General features: G+C 37.8%; 1 protein-coding gene across 1 annotated transcript in view; it reads left to right on the top strand.

Annotated features, from left to right (window-relative positions):
• ATP10A (ATPase phospholipid transporting 10A (putative)) overlaps positions 1-18,149 on the top strand; it is a 114,590-nt gene that overhangs the window by 83,674 nt on the left and 12,767 nt on the right. Inside the window, exons 8-14 of the mRNA XM_027895806.1 lie at positions 4,315-4,532; positions 6,013-6,207; positions 7,649-8,210; positions 12,484-12,587; positions 12,757-12,883; positions 14,715-14,899; positions 16,214-16,535. Of these exons, the coding sequence (XP_027751607.1) occupies positions 4,315-4,532; positions 6,013-6,207; positions 7,649-8,210; positions 12,484-12,587; positions 12,757-12,883; positions 14,715-14,899; positions 16,214-16,535 (1,713 nt within the window). The remainder of the gene's footprint in view (positions 1-4,314; positions 4,533-6,012; positions 6,208-7,648; positions 8,211-12,483; positions 12,588-12,756; positions 12,884-14,714; positions 14,900-16,213; positions 16,536-18,149) is intronic.

Below are 18,149 nucleotides of genomic sequence, written 5' to 3'. Positions count from 1 at the left end.
GGAATGAAGGCAGATGATGAAAACCTCAGTGATTTGCTCTTGCCTAGCAAAGTTTCATAATCACTGAATCAAAGAAGGAGTTTCTTTCTGCTTTACAGCTTTTCTTCCTAAAGGCTGGCTAGCAACTAATTTTCATAGGAAAGTACATGGTGTTAAAAAAATCTCTTTCTTAGTTTGGGGGCCTGTTTTGTAGTGGAGCTTTCTTACTCTTTTTGTGTGTAGTGAAGAGAACACAGACTGCATATTCCAACCATGTAAGAGAAATTGTTTTTCTTCTTTTCTTTTAAAGGCATAAAAATCAAAAGAGCCTTTTCCATAAGGGCAGCTGTTGCTTCTAAGGGGACTTACCTGCCACCTTTACAATTTGACAATTTTCCGAAATCAGAATAGCCCATTTAGGCCTTCCCCAGAAAGCTCAAAACCTTTGGCAGAACTGGATGCTTCAGGCACTCTATATAAGTTGTTTGTAGTTTCTCTTTACATTTGTTACTGCTTTTTGAAAACTTTATATTGGTAACTAAGGAGAGAATCACTATGAGCAGATGTAGAGCTCAGTACATTGGGAGTGCCCCATTTTAAATCCTATAAAAGACAGAATAACTCATATTTAGAGAGAAGTAATGCTTCTGTCTAAGCGTATACCCACATATACCATGGTGTTTTCTGATCCCAAGACTTGTCCTTACAGGGAAGTTCTTGAAAAATAAATTAAGATTATGTTAGCACACTTGTACAAATTTATAGCGTGCTAGCTACTTGGCTGAATCTTTATGTAGACACTAGAGTGCACTTCAAAGTGAAATAAGCTTGCACTTACAAAATAATTAGGAAATAATTGATGCAGTGGTGTAAGTGCTGCATATCTAGATTTACTTCATGATAGTTCAGTAGCAGTTCAATGGTTTGAGGCAAAATGGAATTTTCCCATAGTGAAATAGGGCCCACACACTGACAGCTGAATTATTCTGGTTTAGGGGGTCTGCTGTTTTATTCTGCTTGAAGTCAAGTTCTTTACAGTTTCCCGACCCTACATTTCTAGTTAGTGGAACATCTGACTGTGTGACAACAGTGTGTCTGTCATAGATGCCTTGTCATAGAACATAGGCATGGAAGATAAAACAGAAAAAAACAAAATCAAAATGAAATGAAAAAAAAAAAAGATTTTAAAATAAAAGAATGTATCTTCAAATACTTAGCAACTATTACAGAAGTGTTATTTATAGCTTCCTGCTGTCTTCAGGAAGATAGAGTTAATGGAAGAAGTATTAATTATTGTTTCTTCTTTATGCTGTAAATATAAAATTAACTGCAGCATAATGAAATTTGACTTTCATGGTTTGCATTGCTGTGTTTCCAAAGTTGTTTATGTCTTTGCCCTTAATAAGAAACACTACTGAAAAAAAAAAAAATCAAGGACATCAATTTTCAGTGCTGAAACTGAAAAGCATCCCACAACAATGCCTTTCAGGTTATCATGTTCACAGGAAAAGGTTCTGAATTGGAGAGGGCTGAGTGGGTGGAGAGAGCAGCATGTTCCCAGAGAAGCACTCTATGCACAGCTGAAGCAATATGAACCTTAACCGTAGCATAATGATTGAACCGCGTTTCATTATTTCTTCAAACTTCTTAATTCTTGCTGCATAATATGTAAGACAGCACTTGAGAAAATGCTGAAAGGTGCTCATTCCTAGTTTTTGTTGTCAAGCTTACCTTGGTATAAACTGAAATCACACCATTTGTATCAAAAGAATTACATTTGACTTGGTTCTTTTTCTCAACAGCAGGAACAATTAAATCAATGTGCTACAATGAAAACCTATACAGAGAGCAAGAGATAGGTATTATTACGTAGACTAAAAAGGACCATGCCATTGGTATTATTTTAATGAATGAGTGCTGCATTAGGAAACAGCAGCTATGTTGTGTAAACAAAATATTTTTAGATGCAATGCAAGAAAGAGGAAAGAGTAATGAGGAATCCAGAGATATGGTATGCAAGCATAACAATGTATTGTACATGAAATGTATTCTCTTCTTAACCACAGAGGTTTTATACATGGAATAAAATGATTCTGTTCAAGTTCTTTGAGGTCATATATTTCAATACGTATTTTCAGAGCAGAAGCTTATATTAGGTATGATTATTTAAGAAAATATATCCTTTTTTTGAAAAACTTTGTTCAGAAAGAAGTTGGACCAACGGGGTAGCACATTTTGCAAAGCTGAAGTAAGTAATTGTAGCCAGTCCTTTCCCTGTCAGGGAATATTACCTGTTATGAGAAGCAGGAGCACAACATTTTATCAGTTTCGCATTCAAATGTCCAGCATCCACAGGGAAAAGATTATCCCTGTGGCAAATCCAAGCTTTTGTGATACTGGGAGGAACAGTGAGCAGTCTGGCTCTCATCTTGATTGAGAGCCTGGATCTGTGCTGCAGATCGCTTTGGGTCCTTGATGTAGATTCCTTCTGACACAGACAAACTTATAATCAGTTGAATTAAATTCACTGTGTAGGGATCTGCATTTCCACTGGAAAAATGAATAGAGGCTTATAGAGCAGAATGAAGTGGGAATTAGTGGGCAGGAGTCCTAGGACAGCTTAGAACTGTGCTAGCCCAAAGCATGTGCAAGAAGTTGCAGCAGCCTGTGCAGGTGAAATGAACTATGGCTAGAGCCCTTTCTACCTCCATGGTCTGAATTTTCTGCCAGCAGGAACCAGAGTGCAGTGGAAAATGTTGCATACCTGGGCATTCAATTAGAGCAACCACCAGGTGTGCATTAACGTCCAGCACTGGGAACCTTTCCCGTTTCCCATATTTCAGACAAAGCTTAACATATTCCAAATGGAGTTGAAGAAAACTCTGATTTGCAATACTGTACTGATGAAGCTATCGCCATATACTGTGTGTGATCTGGTTTCAACTCCTCCAACCGCTGTCTGACAGCTATAACATGTTTGGAAATTGTGGCACATGGTAAGGATGGGCTTTTCTTTGATCATAAAGCTAGCTGCATTAAAAGTGATCCTGTGCCAAACTCACCCTATGTAATGCAAGATTTTTCTCAGGAAGTATTTTGCAAGATTCCTTTTCTATTAGTTAGTTAAATGCCTGAATAATTAACTTACATGCTAGTGATTTATCATTTGTTATTAGCAAAATCTAATTTGTTACACTAGAGAGCGGAAACAAAGCTGAGCCACAAGTATGTAACTTGTACTGTATGTCTGGATAGTGTGGATTATTTTGATAGTATAATGAAAAGCCTTTCAATTAATACATAATGAAGGAATAAATAGATACTTATTAGAGTGGCATTTGTCTGACTAATGAATAACCCAGATTTTTAAATGCCCATGGTCTTCAGGAATGAAAAAATATGTTATCTATCAGAACTAAACAGAGCCTGTCATTAGAGGGGCAGCACTCCACAGCTGTTTCACACCTCTTCTTTCTGTTTTCTTTTTGATTTCTGTGTATAAAACTGCCAGGATTGGTGTGTAACATTGTTTTAGTTGGATTCTTGACTGAGGAAGCATTCATATAAAATACATCATTTGGAAAAAACTCTTTTTTTCTATGTAAGCCATTGCAGCAAATGGTGATAGAAACAAGTGTTACAGCAGGTGAGGGTACCCTCATTTTCCTACTACAGGCTGCATTGTCTTGCCTGTCATGCAGAGAGGAAGGGTATTTTTAACACTAGGCTAGGATTCAAGAACCTGTGTTCATATCTCCACCCTACAGCAGATTGCCCTGACCTTGAACAAGGCTTTTACGCTGTCTGTTCCTCCTCTCTGTATACAAAACAAAGGCAGTAGTGCTCGATAGATGTGTTGTTCCGAGGACATTTCAGGTGTCAGTTAACTGGTACTCAGTAGATATGACATTTTTGCTGGAAAATACTGTGAAATTTCTGTATTCTGTTTGAAAGGACAGGAAAAATTTCTGGATTGTTTATTTCCAACTCAGACTGCAAGGGAAGACCAAATTAGTTGGTTGATTTCATCAGACAGAGCTGTGGAATAGGCTTTAGTAATGCAGTGAATTACTGCAAAGCCAAACTGCCTTTCAGGGAGAATGCAATGATAAGGGAGGCAGCGTATTGTGTTACATTTCTAGTTATGTTATCTGTATCCTCCATTAGATACTACCATTCAATTAAGACTACACTTTGTTATCTCCTGATAAAGGAATCATTTATTATTACTGTGAAAGCATAGAATAATATTAAAACCAGATCAGTTCAACAAAGTCATCATGTCCCTCTCCCTCCTTCTAACTCACCTTTGTTCCTCTTTATTTTTACTGATAGCCAAGCGCTTAGCAATGTACCAAGAACCAGATTCTGAGGAAGATGAGGCAGCCCCTAAAGGAGGAACTCTGTCCCAGCGTGATAGTATCTGCAGCCATCAGAGCATCAAAGTAATACACAGAAGCCAGAGCACCAAAACCCACCGGCGCACAGGTAGCAGAGCTGAAGCAAAAAGGGCAAGCATACTCTCAAAGCACACTGCGTTCAGTAGCCCAATGGTAAGTCATGAGAACTAAATGCAGAGTGTCCTGAATTTTTTAACAGAACTTTGCTCTAAAAAAAAAAAAAAAAGAAATCTGTAACACATTATATACTTCTCATAGACTTCATTTTGGTGTTTTTACTGCAGTTGTCACAGCTGTTTGTACAAAAACAATCAAATGTTGGCATAGATCTTATCTTTTCTGTGGGAACAAGCTGACAGTCTGAAATCTGGGTTTAGTTACACCTTGATTTTGGAAAGAAAATTTATGCCTTGCTTTTATCTCCAGAACCTGAAAGTAGCATAAGGTTTGAGGTCAGGGGTTCTCATTGCTCTGCATATGCCTTTTTTCTCTTTTGTCAGAGGATTTTAAAACTAGCAAGTGCTGGGGTGGACACCATGTATTTCAATTCTTAGACACTTTTGACATACACCATAACATATTTTTTAGTGTGTTTCAGTGGTTATCAATCGTTTGCATGTTTTGTATTTTAAAAAGTAAACATCTCTACATTTCAAAATGGTGGTGAGTTACTGTCCTTACAACTTCATTTTGTTTATTTTATACCATTGTAATCCTGTAGAAGTTTTACATGAGCTGAATGCTAATAAGAGAGGAGGGAAGCCAAGTCTTGTCTGTCTAGGGGTTTTGCACTGTTGCACTGTTAACACAAATTCACCCTTAAAGTAAATTACAAATATGGACAAAGAAAGATGCTGTTTGCACTGCTGGAACTTCTTGATTTCAGTCAAGAGTAAGCTCTTTTGATAAAATTCCAAGCTGCAGTTTTTTACACATGGGGTTCTGTGGTTACTCATATTCATCAGCTGATGAGCATCAGGAGATAAAATTCTACTGAGAAAAGAGGCTTAGATCAGTTTATCTTTTAATCTTTTGTATCTTTGCCTCCGCCTGTGTTAAGAAGTACTGGAGTTTGACAAGAAATATATTAAATAAGTAGAAAGTACTGATGAAATAAAGTTGAAAGTGCTCTGTGTTTCAATGTAAAAAACCCACATGAATTAACTTCAAATGTGTGGATGGTTGTTGTTCTCTAACAATCGAAGATGGTTTCTTTTTATTTTTCTGATGTAAGGCCAAGCTTTAAATGTCATTGCTGCCTATTTTTTCCACACTTTGGTCTCTGTAGAGTACCACTCTTTAGTAATAGATAATAAATGTCTCAAATTAGACCGGAGAGAGGGAGGAAAATTAGTATGTAACTCTTCTCCTATCCACTACTTCCAAAGTAGATAAATATTGCTGTTATGATTATCTGTAGTGAGAAAGTTAGTAACACATTACTCACATTTCCATTTCTACCAGTAGGCTCACTGTTAACTTTTTATTGTCTAGAATGGGTGTCTTACAGTTCTCCCCAACTCTGCTCTGTGGTGTAAAGCCACCGCAAAGTTCTTTGGATGCTTTAATTGCTTGTTGCTGCTTTGGAAATTTGCAGAATCACTAAATATTAAACAATACTATTTATTACTAGGAAAAGGACATCACACCTGACCCAAGGTTGTTAGAAAAGGTGAATGAATGTGCAAAGCATCTGGAGGTCATGAGGAACCATGAACAGCCACTATCCCATCTGAGTCCAGAACTCTGTGACATTTTTGACTTCTTCATAGCTTTGACTATATGTAATACAGTTGTGGTTACTGCACCGAATCAGCCCCGACAGAAGGTGGGTTAAAAAAACAGAAAAGGAGAGTTTAAGCTTCTTTTGCCTTGATACTAATTTATCTTGTAAGCTAGGGAAACTAAAACCTCCTGTTCTAGTGAGAAACAACTAAAACTAGTTACGAGACGACTTGTAGATCCACTGTGTGACTGAGAGAGTTTAGTGAAGCATTAGCTGAATGGAGTATGTCAGCTATTTCACTCACCTCCATGGTAAAATATGCTTTCATCAACAGTTTCAAGGTACTTCTGAAACTTCCCTGATTTCTTGTACTGTAACATATTTATTTAATAAGCATAGATACGTGTGTGTGTATGGAAACTAATTTGTAAATGTTCAAGACTTACCAGAAAAGGATATTGGGCTGTCAGTGAATATTTCATATGTATGGATTAAATTAAGAAAAGGCTGAGACATTTTTTAAAATGTTTAAAAAGAGAATATACTTGAAAAACATCACTTAAAACTTTCAAATTATATGAAAGGTACATCTTAAGCTCATTATGAGAAATAATGATCATTACTGCTTAAATTGGCCTAAATCAGTGTCACTGATGAATGCGAATTTCAAGAATGCAATCCCGAGATGATCTGTAACACAAAACTATAATGGAATGTAATATTAAAGCTCGCCAGCAGCTGGAATTTCCATTCTGGATAAAATTCTGCAATTTGCTTCTGTTCCAGATTGGAATAAGAAGTGAACTAGTCTGCAAAATGATGTGGTTTTGTGCCAAGGAAACATTTGGAGAGTGCTCAATTCTGCTGTTTCAGGAATGCTACACTGTTATACAGGAATATAATGTATATTACTATGAATATGCTATTACTGTTAATACTATAATATCTGTAGAACAGAATTATGTAAACTGAGATGAATGATAAAACTGCAGCAAAGTACTTTGGTGCTGAAAGATAAGATGCGACATTATTTATCTCAACATGTTTCTACTGAGAATGTTGTCAACATTGGCATATTTTCATAAAACTTTTCTGATACCACACTTCTCATTACAGAAATCTTGCATGAACTTTTATTTTGTTAATACCTTTCACTGAATATGCACAAAGAATGACAATGTTTCATACTAATGGTAGCTTTTAGTATGCACTACTGATGGTGGTGGCGCAACATTGATAGACTATACATCAGTCACAGCTGAGGAGGTGAAAGAAGAAAAATTGATTTTAATACAAGTATGTGCTTTCACACGCAGGTACAATTCTGAAGTTCTAGTAAGTTTGGTTTTTTTTGGTGTTGAGTCGGTTTTGTCAATTTACTTTCCTTTCTTAAAATACAAATACTGTTACTTTTTGCTCTCAAAGAAATTCTTCTCTTTAGCAGGAGATGCTTAGACTGAATATCCATGTCAGAATTCTTGTATAGCTTTTCTCTGGGGTTTGTTCATTGTTGGTTTTCGGTTTTGTTTTTTAACTTCTCAAGGTTAGAGACCGATTTGAACTAAAATCTCCAGTAAAAACCATTGAAGACTTCATACGAAGATTTACTCCAAGTCGCTTGACCTCTGGATCTAACAGCAGCAGTTCATCCAGTCTAGCTACAAGCAAGTCAATGCACAGATTTGGTTTAAGTGTGCTTTCGTCTACATCTACGGAGAGCACTTTAATAAAACTGGACGAGAAGCTGGCATACTCTGCGCAGATAAACAGCAATGGCTACAGCTCCCAGCAAGGCAGGACAGCTGTGGGGAGTGCACCTGAGGAAGGAGAACTCCGTTATGAAGCAGAGAGTCCAGATGAAGCTGCTCTTGTCTATGCAGCAAGGGCTTATAACTGTTCTCTGGTTGGAAGGCTGTCTGACCAGGTATCAGTGGAGCTACCTCACCTGGGAACCTTAAGCTTTGAAGTATTACATACATTGGGCTTTGATTCCGTCAGGAAGAGGATGTCAGTAGTGGTCAGGCATCCTCTCACAGATGAAATAAATGTTTACACTAAAGGAGCAGATTCAGTTATTATGGATCTTCTTCTTCCCTGCTCTTCAGGTACACCTCTTACTTACCTTTGGAGTGGTGGGGGGGGGGGGGGGGGGGGGGGGGGGGGGGGGGCGGGGGACAGTGAGGCAGTTCTGTTTAAATGCTGAAGATCTCATCATATCTTATTGTAGTAAGATTCTTGCCTTCTCTGGCAAGAAGACCTACCTACTTTTGTTGTGAATACAGTGAATTGTAGAATGGCAGCTACCTCTATTCTTTTATAATATTTTGCTATTGTAGCAAATTTTCTGCAACAATTTGAGGGTTTCTTACCTCACAAGAATGAGTCAAAATAATTTCTGTAGAAGAACTTCTACTAGCAAACTTTATTTTGAAGGAATTTATTAAAACTTTCCAAAGAATTTTGCATTTTATCGGGAAAACCTGATTGCCAGCGCTTGGACAGTTAGTATTTTATACGAAACCCAAGCACTTCCTATTGCAGCTGCCCTCTGTTTCATTTGTGAATCTTTATGTTCTTTTGCTTCGATATGTTGCATAAATAAGCACATTTATGTGGTTTTACTATGCTGCTAATGGACTACTGAATCAATCAGCCATCAAAACAGAAAGGTTGTGGCAAAAGAAGGAGAGATGCTGTTCAAACAAGAAATCTCGGCTACGAATACATAGTTGACTAGCAGTAGATGTGAACATAGAACTTCCCTAAAGCATGGAGAATTCTCCAGCACCCGGATGTCATATGTAACAGCTTTAGTAGCTTTAAATAGCTACTAATTATAATCAGTTGGATTCCAGAAGAACTCTGTAAGCTTTCAGAAGTTAGAGAAGACACACAGGTTTCAGTTTGCATTAATCAGTTTGCATTTAGTTTACTGTATTTTCAACCCTGAATTTCATCCAGTGTTTAAACATTACCCCAGTATATATGGACAGAGCCCAAAAGTGCTAGAGGTACTTCCCATGTTTGACTAACGCATTGACTTTGTGGTTACTTTGACATTAATTGGAGTAAACAATTGTGAAAGACTTATACTGTGTAATTTTAGTTCAGTGAAATACAGAAAAAAATTTGGCATTAGTGTTCTGTTTACAGCCATATTCATCAAAGCTGAGCCAGAAAAATTAAGAACAACTTGTCCTTAACTAAAAACAAAGTATTCATGAATAATTTTCTAGCAAAGATCTCATCTCACAGAAGGCACATAGAGCATCTCTGGAAACTTGTTTCCCTCCAAAGTACTAATACAGAATTTGTAGCACTGAGAATTTCGAATAACATGTTTGGAAATGAGTTCTCAGAATGAGAACTGAATTTTAAAAGGAAGAGAAGAAATTATTTTATGCCAAATTTTAAATATTTTGTAACCATATAACAGACTACATTTGAAGCTTCAGTGTCCATTCACAGTAGATTCAATGGATCAAGGAATTTTCAGAGAAATTTCAGGCACATCTAGGACTCACCTGGGTGAGAACAATAAAACCAGTCAGAAAAGCAAACAACAACATTATCAAAGGTGTTGTATGTCAGGGAGGGGGAAGCAGAGTTCCTGAAGGTCAGCAGTGAAACATGAGTGTGAGGAGATGTAATGCTATGACAATTCAGGCATTTATCATTTCAAGGAAATGACCAATAAGTGAATCGACATGACAATCCCACTGCTTGCTCTCTGCTCTTGGTGCTTCAGGGACACGTGAACTCTACACCACTCAAACCTGTATCTTCAGACTTCGGAGTATTTGTGCCCTGAGACTGAAGGACTGAGGCAACACTGTGTCCATAATCTCCCAGCCCAAACACAACATGGCATGACTGGGTCCTGTCAGATGCAAAGGTCCCTGTTTGGGAGGAAGAGTATTTTAAAATATGACATGTGGAAGACCCCAAAATCAGAAGCAGAAGTATTATGTTTTAGCTTCATTTATGTCTTACAGAAAATTGTATATCACTATGAGCTTCAAAACTTAGAATGTTTATGAATTGACTCCATTTGCTCTGCCTGTATATCTAGTTAAGACTGTGGAACCTGATGTATTCTGATAGCATACAAATATTTCCAAAAGCCTTGAAATGATTCCCAAGACTGTATTGTTTTTGCTTTATCTCAGCAGACACAGTGTTCATAAATAAGAAAGTTACAGTTTGAGTCAATACCCAGCTCGTAGAGGAACTGTGAACATAAGTCACTGAGAAAGCAATGACTGGGCTGGCTTTCTGCAGCTTGAGATTATGGAAGGAAATGAAGCAAGCAGAAGGCCACTAGCTCTCCATTGTTCTTCTGGAGAAGATTTACTTGCTCTTTTCACTGGCGTGGTGCATGTGATCACACTGCTCAGCATAGACACTGCATCCCAGATAAAAAAGAATCTCCACAACTGGGTTTCGTCTGCAAGAGATTCCTTCCCCCCCTAACTTGTAACTTCAGAGATAAATCTCAGGGTAGGACTGATGAGGCACATGAGGAGCTAGAAGGGGGTTTAGCTGTCAGTGGTATGCTGGTGAAGGAGGGAGATGCAGCCTTCCACACTGGAATTGAGAATTCACACAGAAAATGGTGTGCACATCTCTACTTGTAGAGAATTACAAACTTTGTTCATTGAAGGAAGTATAAGCATTTGACATTATGATCAATGCATGCATTAGCACCCATGGTATTCAGACAGATCTGAAGTGATTAACACCACGTAGCCTTAAAGGGAAAAAACGGCTTTTGATGTATTAAAGCCCTACTGAAGTTTTCATCATTTGAAATCAGTGAGCCACTGAAATAAACCACTCCCATAAGACAATTTCATGTGGGATATGCAAAAAATATGGCATTTTTCTCTAGAATAGTAAAGTCTCACAATAAATTAGGAAGAATGCTTGCCTGCTTTATTGTTCTAAAGTTAAAAAAGATACTAATGCAGGAAGTCTCAAAGAAGGTTTGATGCAGAACTTCTCCCAGAAAAAAAGTTTCTTATATTACACAGCAAAGTTACTTATGCCAAAAAGATTATCATGCTCAAATAGAAAAGAAGCTAAATGAAACTGTGTTAGGCTGCTAGTTCTGTATATGCATATTTCCACTTTCTGTTGCAGCTGAATCTAGTTGTGAGCTGTTTTAATAGCTTCTGAAGGAAGCTAGTGGTGTGTGCTGGAGCTGTGAGCTGTAAGCTGTAGTGTAAGAAAGGGCTTTCTGATTGCAAATAATACTTGTAGGGAGGTTCTTCTGTAATAGCATATCTATATTGTCCCTTTGAGAAAATCAACAGTGATAGCATAGGTAGCGTTAATAGATTGACAGGCCCACGAAAATATTTCTTTCAGTATTCACCACATGACCTTAATCAGAGATAGAACTGAAATGAAGGTATGCAGGAAATAACACAATCTTCACAGAGTCCCTTAGGAACAACTGGTATGTACACTCCCAGCTTTACAGGCCTGGAGAGGATAGGATAGTCCTTAGAGGTGAGAAAAAAAAAAAAAGCTATACAGTGAGTAAAATGTTCTGATACATGGTTGATATAAATGGAACAAAAAACAGAGTATTGGGATTCCAAGCTCCCAGTTTCCTTCCTTCTATACAAAATCAGTACACATCTATGTTTATGCTGGAGCACATTGAACCAATCCCAGCTAAAGAGAGAAAATAGATGCTCAGTCCTGGTTTTGAGTTCTTACTCATGACTTTAAGTGAAGAGTAAAGGTAAATGGAACTTGTGCTGATGCATCCAAGGTAGAAGCCATCTCTGAGCTCCCTGCATTTCTCTTCTAAATGAAATCCCAGTCATAGTCAAAACTTCTTGCGTAGGTTCAGGCTGATAGGTAGTATCAGTACAGCACTAATGGACAGAAGGACCGTCATGCACTTAGATGTACAAAATAGAGCACTGTTTCCTCTTCTTTTGAGATATTAACCTTGGAGGAAAACTAAGTGCTATTTTTAAGTGCACATTATGAGCTGTGGAAAAGTGTTTGCTAGTAGTGTGTATGAAATCATATTTCTAACATTATTGCTTGCTGTGAACATTATCATGATTTCTTAAAATATTCAAGCCAAAGAAATACTTAAGGAGTAATAAAAAGGTCTTTCTCACATGCATTCACAGTGACTTTTTTGAAGAGGGAAGACAGAAAAGAGAGAACAAAAAGATTTTTTTTTTTTCAATTTGAATGTTTTACTTGAGTTTCCCAGGAAACATCAACAGCTCTTAAAAAGTATCAGTTATAAAGTGCTGGTACAATGAGTACTGTATACAAGTTTTTATTCTCTGAGGCCATTCAGCTGCTATTATTTTTCGTTCAGTAACTTATTTTTTTATTCTTATCTAGATGACCCTCGGGGCAAACATCAGAAAAAAATCCGAAGCAAAACCCAGAATTACCTTAATCTGTATGCTGTAGATGGGCTGCGGACTCTCTGTATTGCAAAAAGAGTAAGTAAATGAAGCCTTATAGTTTGCTTTTAAGGAGAGTCTTGACAAAGATTACTGAAGGCACTTATTAATTTATTGTTCTTGATTCATAACTTCTTTTTCATTTTATTCAGTAAAGTATGAATGCCTCTGCATCACATTGACTGTGCCCTCACATACTCTTTAATAGGTTCTCAGCAAAGAAGAGTATGCCTGTTGGTTAAAAACTCATTTAGAGGCAGAATCCTCTATTGAAAATCGTGAAGAGCTTCTGTTTCAGTCTGCACTGCGGATAGAGAAGAATCTGCATCTCTTAGGTAATGAAATGAGAGCTGGACATGAAATTAAAATGTGATAAAATTTCTGACAGCTGGGCTATGAAATCCGTTCTTTCCCTTAAATTGTTTCTGACAGTACAGAAATTGGCTTCTTTGGGACTTTATCATGGCTGTCACATGAAGCATCACAAAGGAATGGGATATAATTAACATAACAGAATACCCTGTTTTCCTTGTTCCTGGCATCATTTTATCACTAGTGAAATGAGTGGAGTAGTACCAGGGATGAATTTGACATAATATCATAAATGGGAACTGCTGCTCTTAACAAGAGAAGGACTTGGCCCAAACTGTCTACAGAATTTCATTAGCTTAGTGCTGCTTCAACATGTCAGAGACTTCCATGACTCCAGGGGCACCAGGGACATGCATAAAGCAAGGCTCATAAACTACATTTGTGAGAGACATCAACTCTCATACACGTCAGTTTCAGCACATGCACTCAGGGCCTGTGTGTTCTGTGGCAAGGGTTTGCAGCTAAAATCAGTGTATGTAAAAAGTATTGCTCATATACTTCTGAGCTGAGATGTTGAAAAGTTCTAAAATGTATGTATATTCAGTATTACTCCATGAGTCCAACTGCTTTCCCTGGCAAAGAAACTAAGACAGTCATAACACTGTCAGAGAAAACAATCTTCACTTAAATGCCAACATGCCTGTCTCTGGGAGACAGATCCACCTCACCCAACTTTTGATCTATCCACTACAGATCTCTAAGGCTCAACATATAGCCAGAGACCAAAAAAAGAAAGTGTAGTTCATTTTATCTGTCTTAGATAAAGACAGATAAAATTGCCCTAAGAATGTGTTTTCACGTAAATGACTGGTGCTCAGACTTCAGGTGGACTTCTATTGTTAATTGTTTGGTTTTTTCAAGGAAAAACAATAGGAATAATAAATAGCTGAGAAAAATTTATTTTGTTTTTCCTGTTGTTCCAGGTAGCTTGCATGTCTGTCACCTCCTCATTATCTAGTAGCTGGGCTTGCATTTCCTCACATTGAAATCTCTCTGACACTCAGTGGAGCCCTGATGTATCAGTGGTGACACTGAGATTGTTCCTGAGTGGCTTTTTGCTGCTTTTCATATATATTAAAATCTTGTCTCTGTCAACTGATTTATGTAAGCATAAAAAAGAGACCCAATCTGTTATAAACAGGCAGAAAGATACAGTGAAAGCATGAAAAAGACACATTTTACTTTTTCATCATGGCCAACAGATTTGTGATTTATTCTCTGCCATGTCTCATTTGGCCACCAGTGTCTTTCTGCAAGAGCCAAGAGCAGCAAAAAGGCAGGAAAAGGTTCATGTCTGCAGCCTAATGTGCTGCTGCCAAGCTGCAGTCCTGCTGTCATTCCCCCGCAAAAGGGAGAAATCTCTAGTGACCGAACCTCTTCTCACTGAGAAGAGGGTCTTAAGGACCTTTAAGAACTGAAATGATCTCTAATAACCAACACCTTCTCTAGCAACATCCAGAAGAAATTATGAAGGTACAGAGCATAGAGACCATAAACCTTCTGAACCTCTGGGATTAGAAGTGGCATCAGGTTGCTTTTGAAGTTTTGAATTCTAGATTTGCTGACTCTTGATGCAAGGGTTTACCCCTGCTACTTTCCTCTTTCTCAATATCCCCGAAAAGCTGCCCAAATCTTGCAACCATTGATAATTTAGCTGTTTCCCAATAAAAATGACTGCTGGTTGTTTTGGTTGTGTTTTGTTTTTATTTAAATTCAAGCTTACAATTTCAGGGGAACTGGGGAACCCCAAGTGTTCATTTAGTATAGAATATTTTGCTTTCTGTATATGCTTAGGTGCCACTGGCATTGAAGACCGTTTACAGGATGGTGTTCCAGAAACCATTGCAAACTTGCGCAAAGCTGGGTTGCAGATTTGGGTTCTTACTGGAGACAAGCAAGAAACAGCTGTTAATATTGCATATGCCTGCAAGCTACTAGATCACGATGAAGAAATCATCACTTTGAATGCTGAATCACCAGTAAGCAGATCCAATATATGTTTACTTGTGAACTAGTTTTGCTTTATTTTCAACTTGTACAACTAAAAATTTGATGGCTTTTTTCCTTTCCCTCTTTTTTTTTTTTCCTCCTTTTCCTGCTTCATCCGTAATTTTCAGGTAGGACACGTCTTTGAATACTTTTCAGTGAGTCATGTTCCTAAATCATAGTCTCATGTATCATAAATTTAATGAAGATATGTAACTGTGTATAGTGAACTCCATCATGAATGAAAATATGCCATTCTCAGAACATTCTTAGTATTGTTTATTGGCACTAATGGGTCTAAAAGGCCTGTTATTAAACACATGTTGGGGAAAAAAAGCAGTTGATAACCTCTTGAGAATTTGTGCTTTATTTTTTGCCACTGAAATGTAGTATTTAGATAACTCAGTCATTCATGTTTTCTCAGGTGGCTTTTTCTCTGGAGATAGAAGCAATACTTAAATCTCGATGCTAACACTGAGAGGCAGAAAACCACATCTACAGTAATGCCTTGCTTCCTAATATACCTTTTCTAATCCTTCTGAATTACTGATCTTTTTCTGTGCTCAACTTGTTGCAAGCAGACAGTCACAAATTGGTTACTGATACTATCTAACATACAAGGAACCAGACTGATAGTGCTATAGTCCTTAAATGAGGTGATAAAATTGGACTTCAGATCAGCAGAGGAGAGGTAGGCCATCAGTATCCAGCTCCAATTTCTTTCAAAAAGGAAGAAAAGATAACAGCATTTTCCATTCTTGAGTTATCAGCTGAACTGGTAAATTAATTTTCCATGTTTTTTTCTTTTTAGTCATACTTTACTGTAAGACCAATAGCATTTCTTCTAAATGTTCATATATTCTCAATAGCACCTTTTAGTTGAGTATGGCTAGGAGAGAGAATTAAGCTTAAATAACCTTTAATTGGCCTTTAACAATGCATAACACTTTGATCTGAGTTGTGGGTGTATACATAATGGTGTTCATCACCATACTTAACTTGGTACCAATTATATATCATTTCCCAGCACTGTTATTCTGAGAAGGAGCTAAAAGAAATAAGTTTAGCGTACAATACTGCATGTTAAAGAAGAATTAGATTTTAGGCCTTTCTACTCCTTATTGTTGTCATAACTTCTGCAAGAATTGTTTTTAGAGCAAATAGAAATTTATTAGAAATTAAAACTTTACCAGTGCAACAAATAGAACACATTCCCCGTATTCATTTGCCTAATCATGCAGCAAACAGAAGTCTTCGAATGCATGTTCCTTTCTCTCAAGAATATTTGTTTTGAATTTTTTTTTCAGGAGACATGTGCTGTCTTGGTGGAACAGTGTCTGCAATGCGTAGAGTCTAAATTTTCAAACAACACAATAGACGAAGCTACTGGAAACATGACTGTTGGGTTCACCCCTCTCTATCCACCCTCTTCCTCTGTGCTTTCCAGCTTGGGCCTAGTGATTGATGGAAGGACTCTGGCTTATGCCCTGGAACCTACGCTAGAAGATAAATTTCTTGCACTAGCCAAGCGATGCCGTTCAGTACTGTGTTGTCGCTCTACTCCACTCCAAAAGAGCATGGTAGTGAAACTAGTCAGAGACAAACTCAAAGCAATGACCTTGGCAATAGGTAAATACCTCCATTTAAACTAGTCTGCCTTGATGAATACTGTCTTGAGAGTTTTGATTTTTTTGACTTGCAGTAGGACCCTTCCAGCTTCCTCACAATTGAAATGGACTTCCAGTTGTCTGAAAATGTGTTAGAGAGCTCTAACATATTTATTCTAACATATTTAATGAAAACCAAGATAGAACTCTGAAGTAGTATTTGGGATTAGGTAATCAGAACCCAGGTATGCTGTGAGATATTGACATGTCTGAACACAGCTGTGAACAACTGGGTTAGCTGATGCTGTGCAAAGCACCATTTTGCAATCACTGTACTACACAGAAAAAACGCTGTGCTCAATACTGTTTCATCCAATCATGCTTAAACTCAAGGTTCTGTGTTTTTCATCACGAATCAGGATATGACAGCACAGGATATGACTTGGCCTTGTTAGTACAGAGAGTGGATTTACGACTGGCAACATGCCAACACCTACCCTTCTTCCCAGTTGATCACTCAGTTGGTGAAGGGGCAGTCAGCCTGTCTTAAATTTGACAGGGTCTTCCGTGTTGCCATGATTTTTACATAAGAAAGACAACCAGCGTTTCTTTCCCTATCTGAAGTTTAGGCTTGTGTTGCATTAGAAGATACGATTGCAGCATATTTTGTCACAAACACACTTGCTTTCATCTACCTGTAGTGGTTAATCATCGTGGGAACACATGTGGGTTAGACCGGCCCATGAGTAACCCTGAGTACATATAATAATTGCCAGACTCGTGTGACACCCACATCACCAAACATGTGCTGATTATCATAATCCTCATGCTTAATGTATTATATCTAGCTCAATTATGCCTCCCTCCTACTGAATTTATATCTGTGGCTGACTGACTGTGGACATAGCCATTTGCATATGTTGTAAAAAATGTCTGGCTCGTTCACTTGAATTATCCAGAATGCTTAAAAACACTAGTGGAGGCTGGGCAGCCGGTATTTTCATTCTTTCTGAGCATCTTGAGTCTAGGAATTGAGCACAAGCTCCTGTTCTGGCTTAAAAGCCTAGATGTATGCATCCTTCCTTTTAACCAACATGAGCTAACTTGGGGCTGTGTCACACAGTCACATAGACATTGGCTTTGTCAGGCAATCGGATACTGCTCTTTTGTGTGCCAAAAACAGGGTAACTGTGATGAGAAGTTATGTACACCTCAGCCACTGAAGTTTAAAACCAAGTGTCTTGTCATCAGCTACTAGGGTTTCATTTTCCACTAGTACACCGGCTGTAAATTTAAGAGGGTCAGAATAGATACATGTCTCATTCTAGTATCCTTTCTATGGCCCCTATGGCTTGTGGTATCACGACTGGAAGCAGAGCAAGGGGTGGTAACTGTGCAACCATTCCAATTAAATCTACCAATTATGGATGCATTTAAAGATCTCGGACTGTAAACCCTAGTCTCTTGACTTCTTCTTTCATTTATCTACTTTTAAATTGATCTACTTTTAAATTTTAAAGTATTTTTTTTTATTTGTACTGTGTACACGTTCTCATTGGCTTTAGGCCTCCTTGCACCCATAATTCTTAGTTGTACCTGATTGCAGGCAGACAGTTAAACAGGAAGCAGAAAGCAG

Source organism: Empidonax traillii, unplaced genomic scaffold, assembly GCF_003031625.1.
Source record: "Empidonax traillii isolate 1590-97213 ecotype Southwest subspecies unplaced genomic scaffold, ASM303162v1 scaffold469:size586335, whole genome shotgun sequence".
In the NCBI taxonomy this organism is placed as follows: Eukaryota; Metazoa; Chordata; class Aves; order Passeriformes; family Tyrannidae; genus Empidonax; species Empidonax traillii.
The sequence above is the reverse complement of the archived record's forward strand: the minus strand, read 5'-3'. Positions and strand labels throughout refer to the sequence as shown.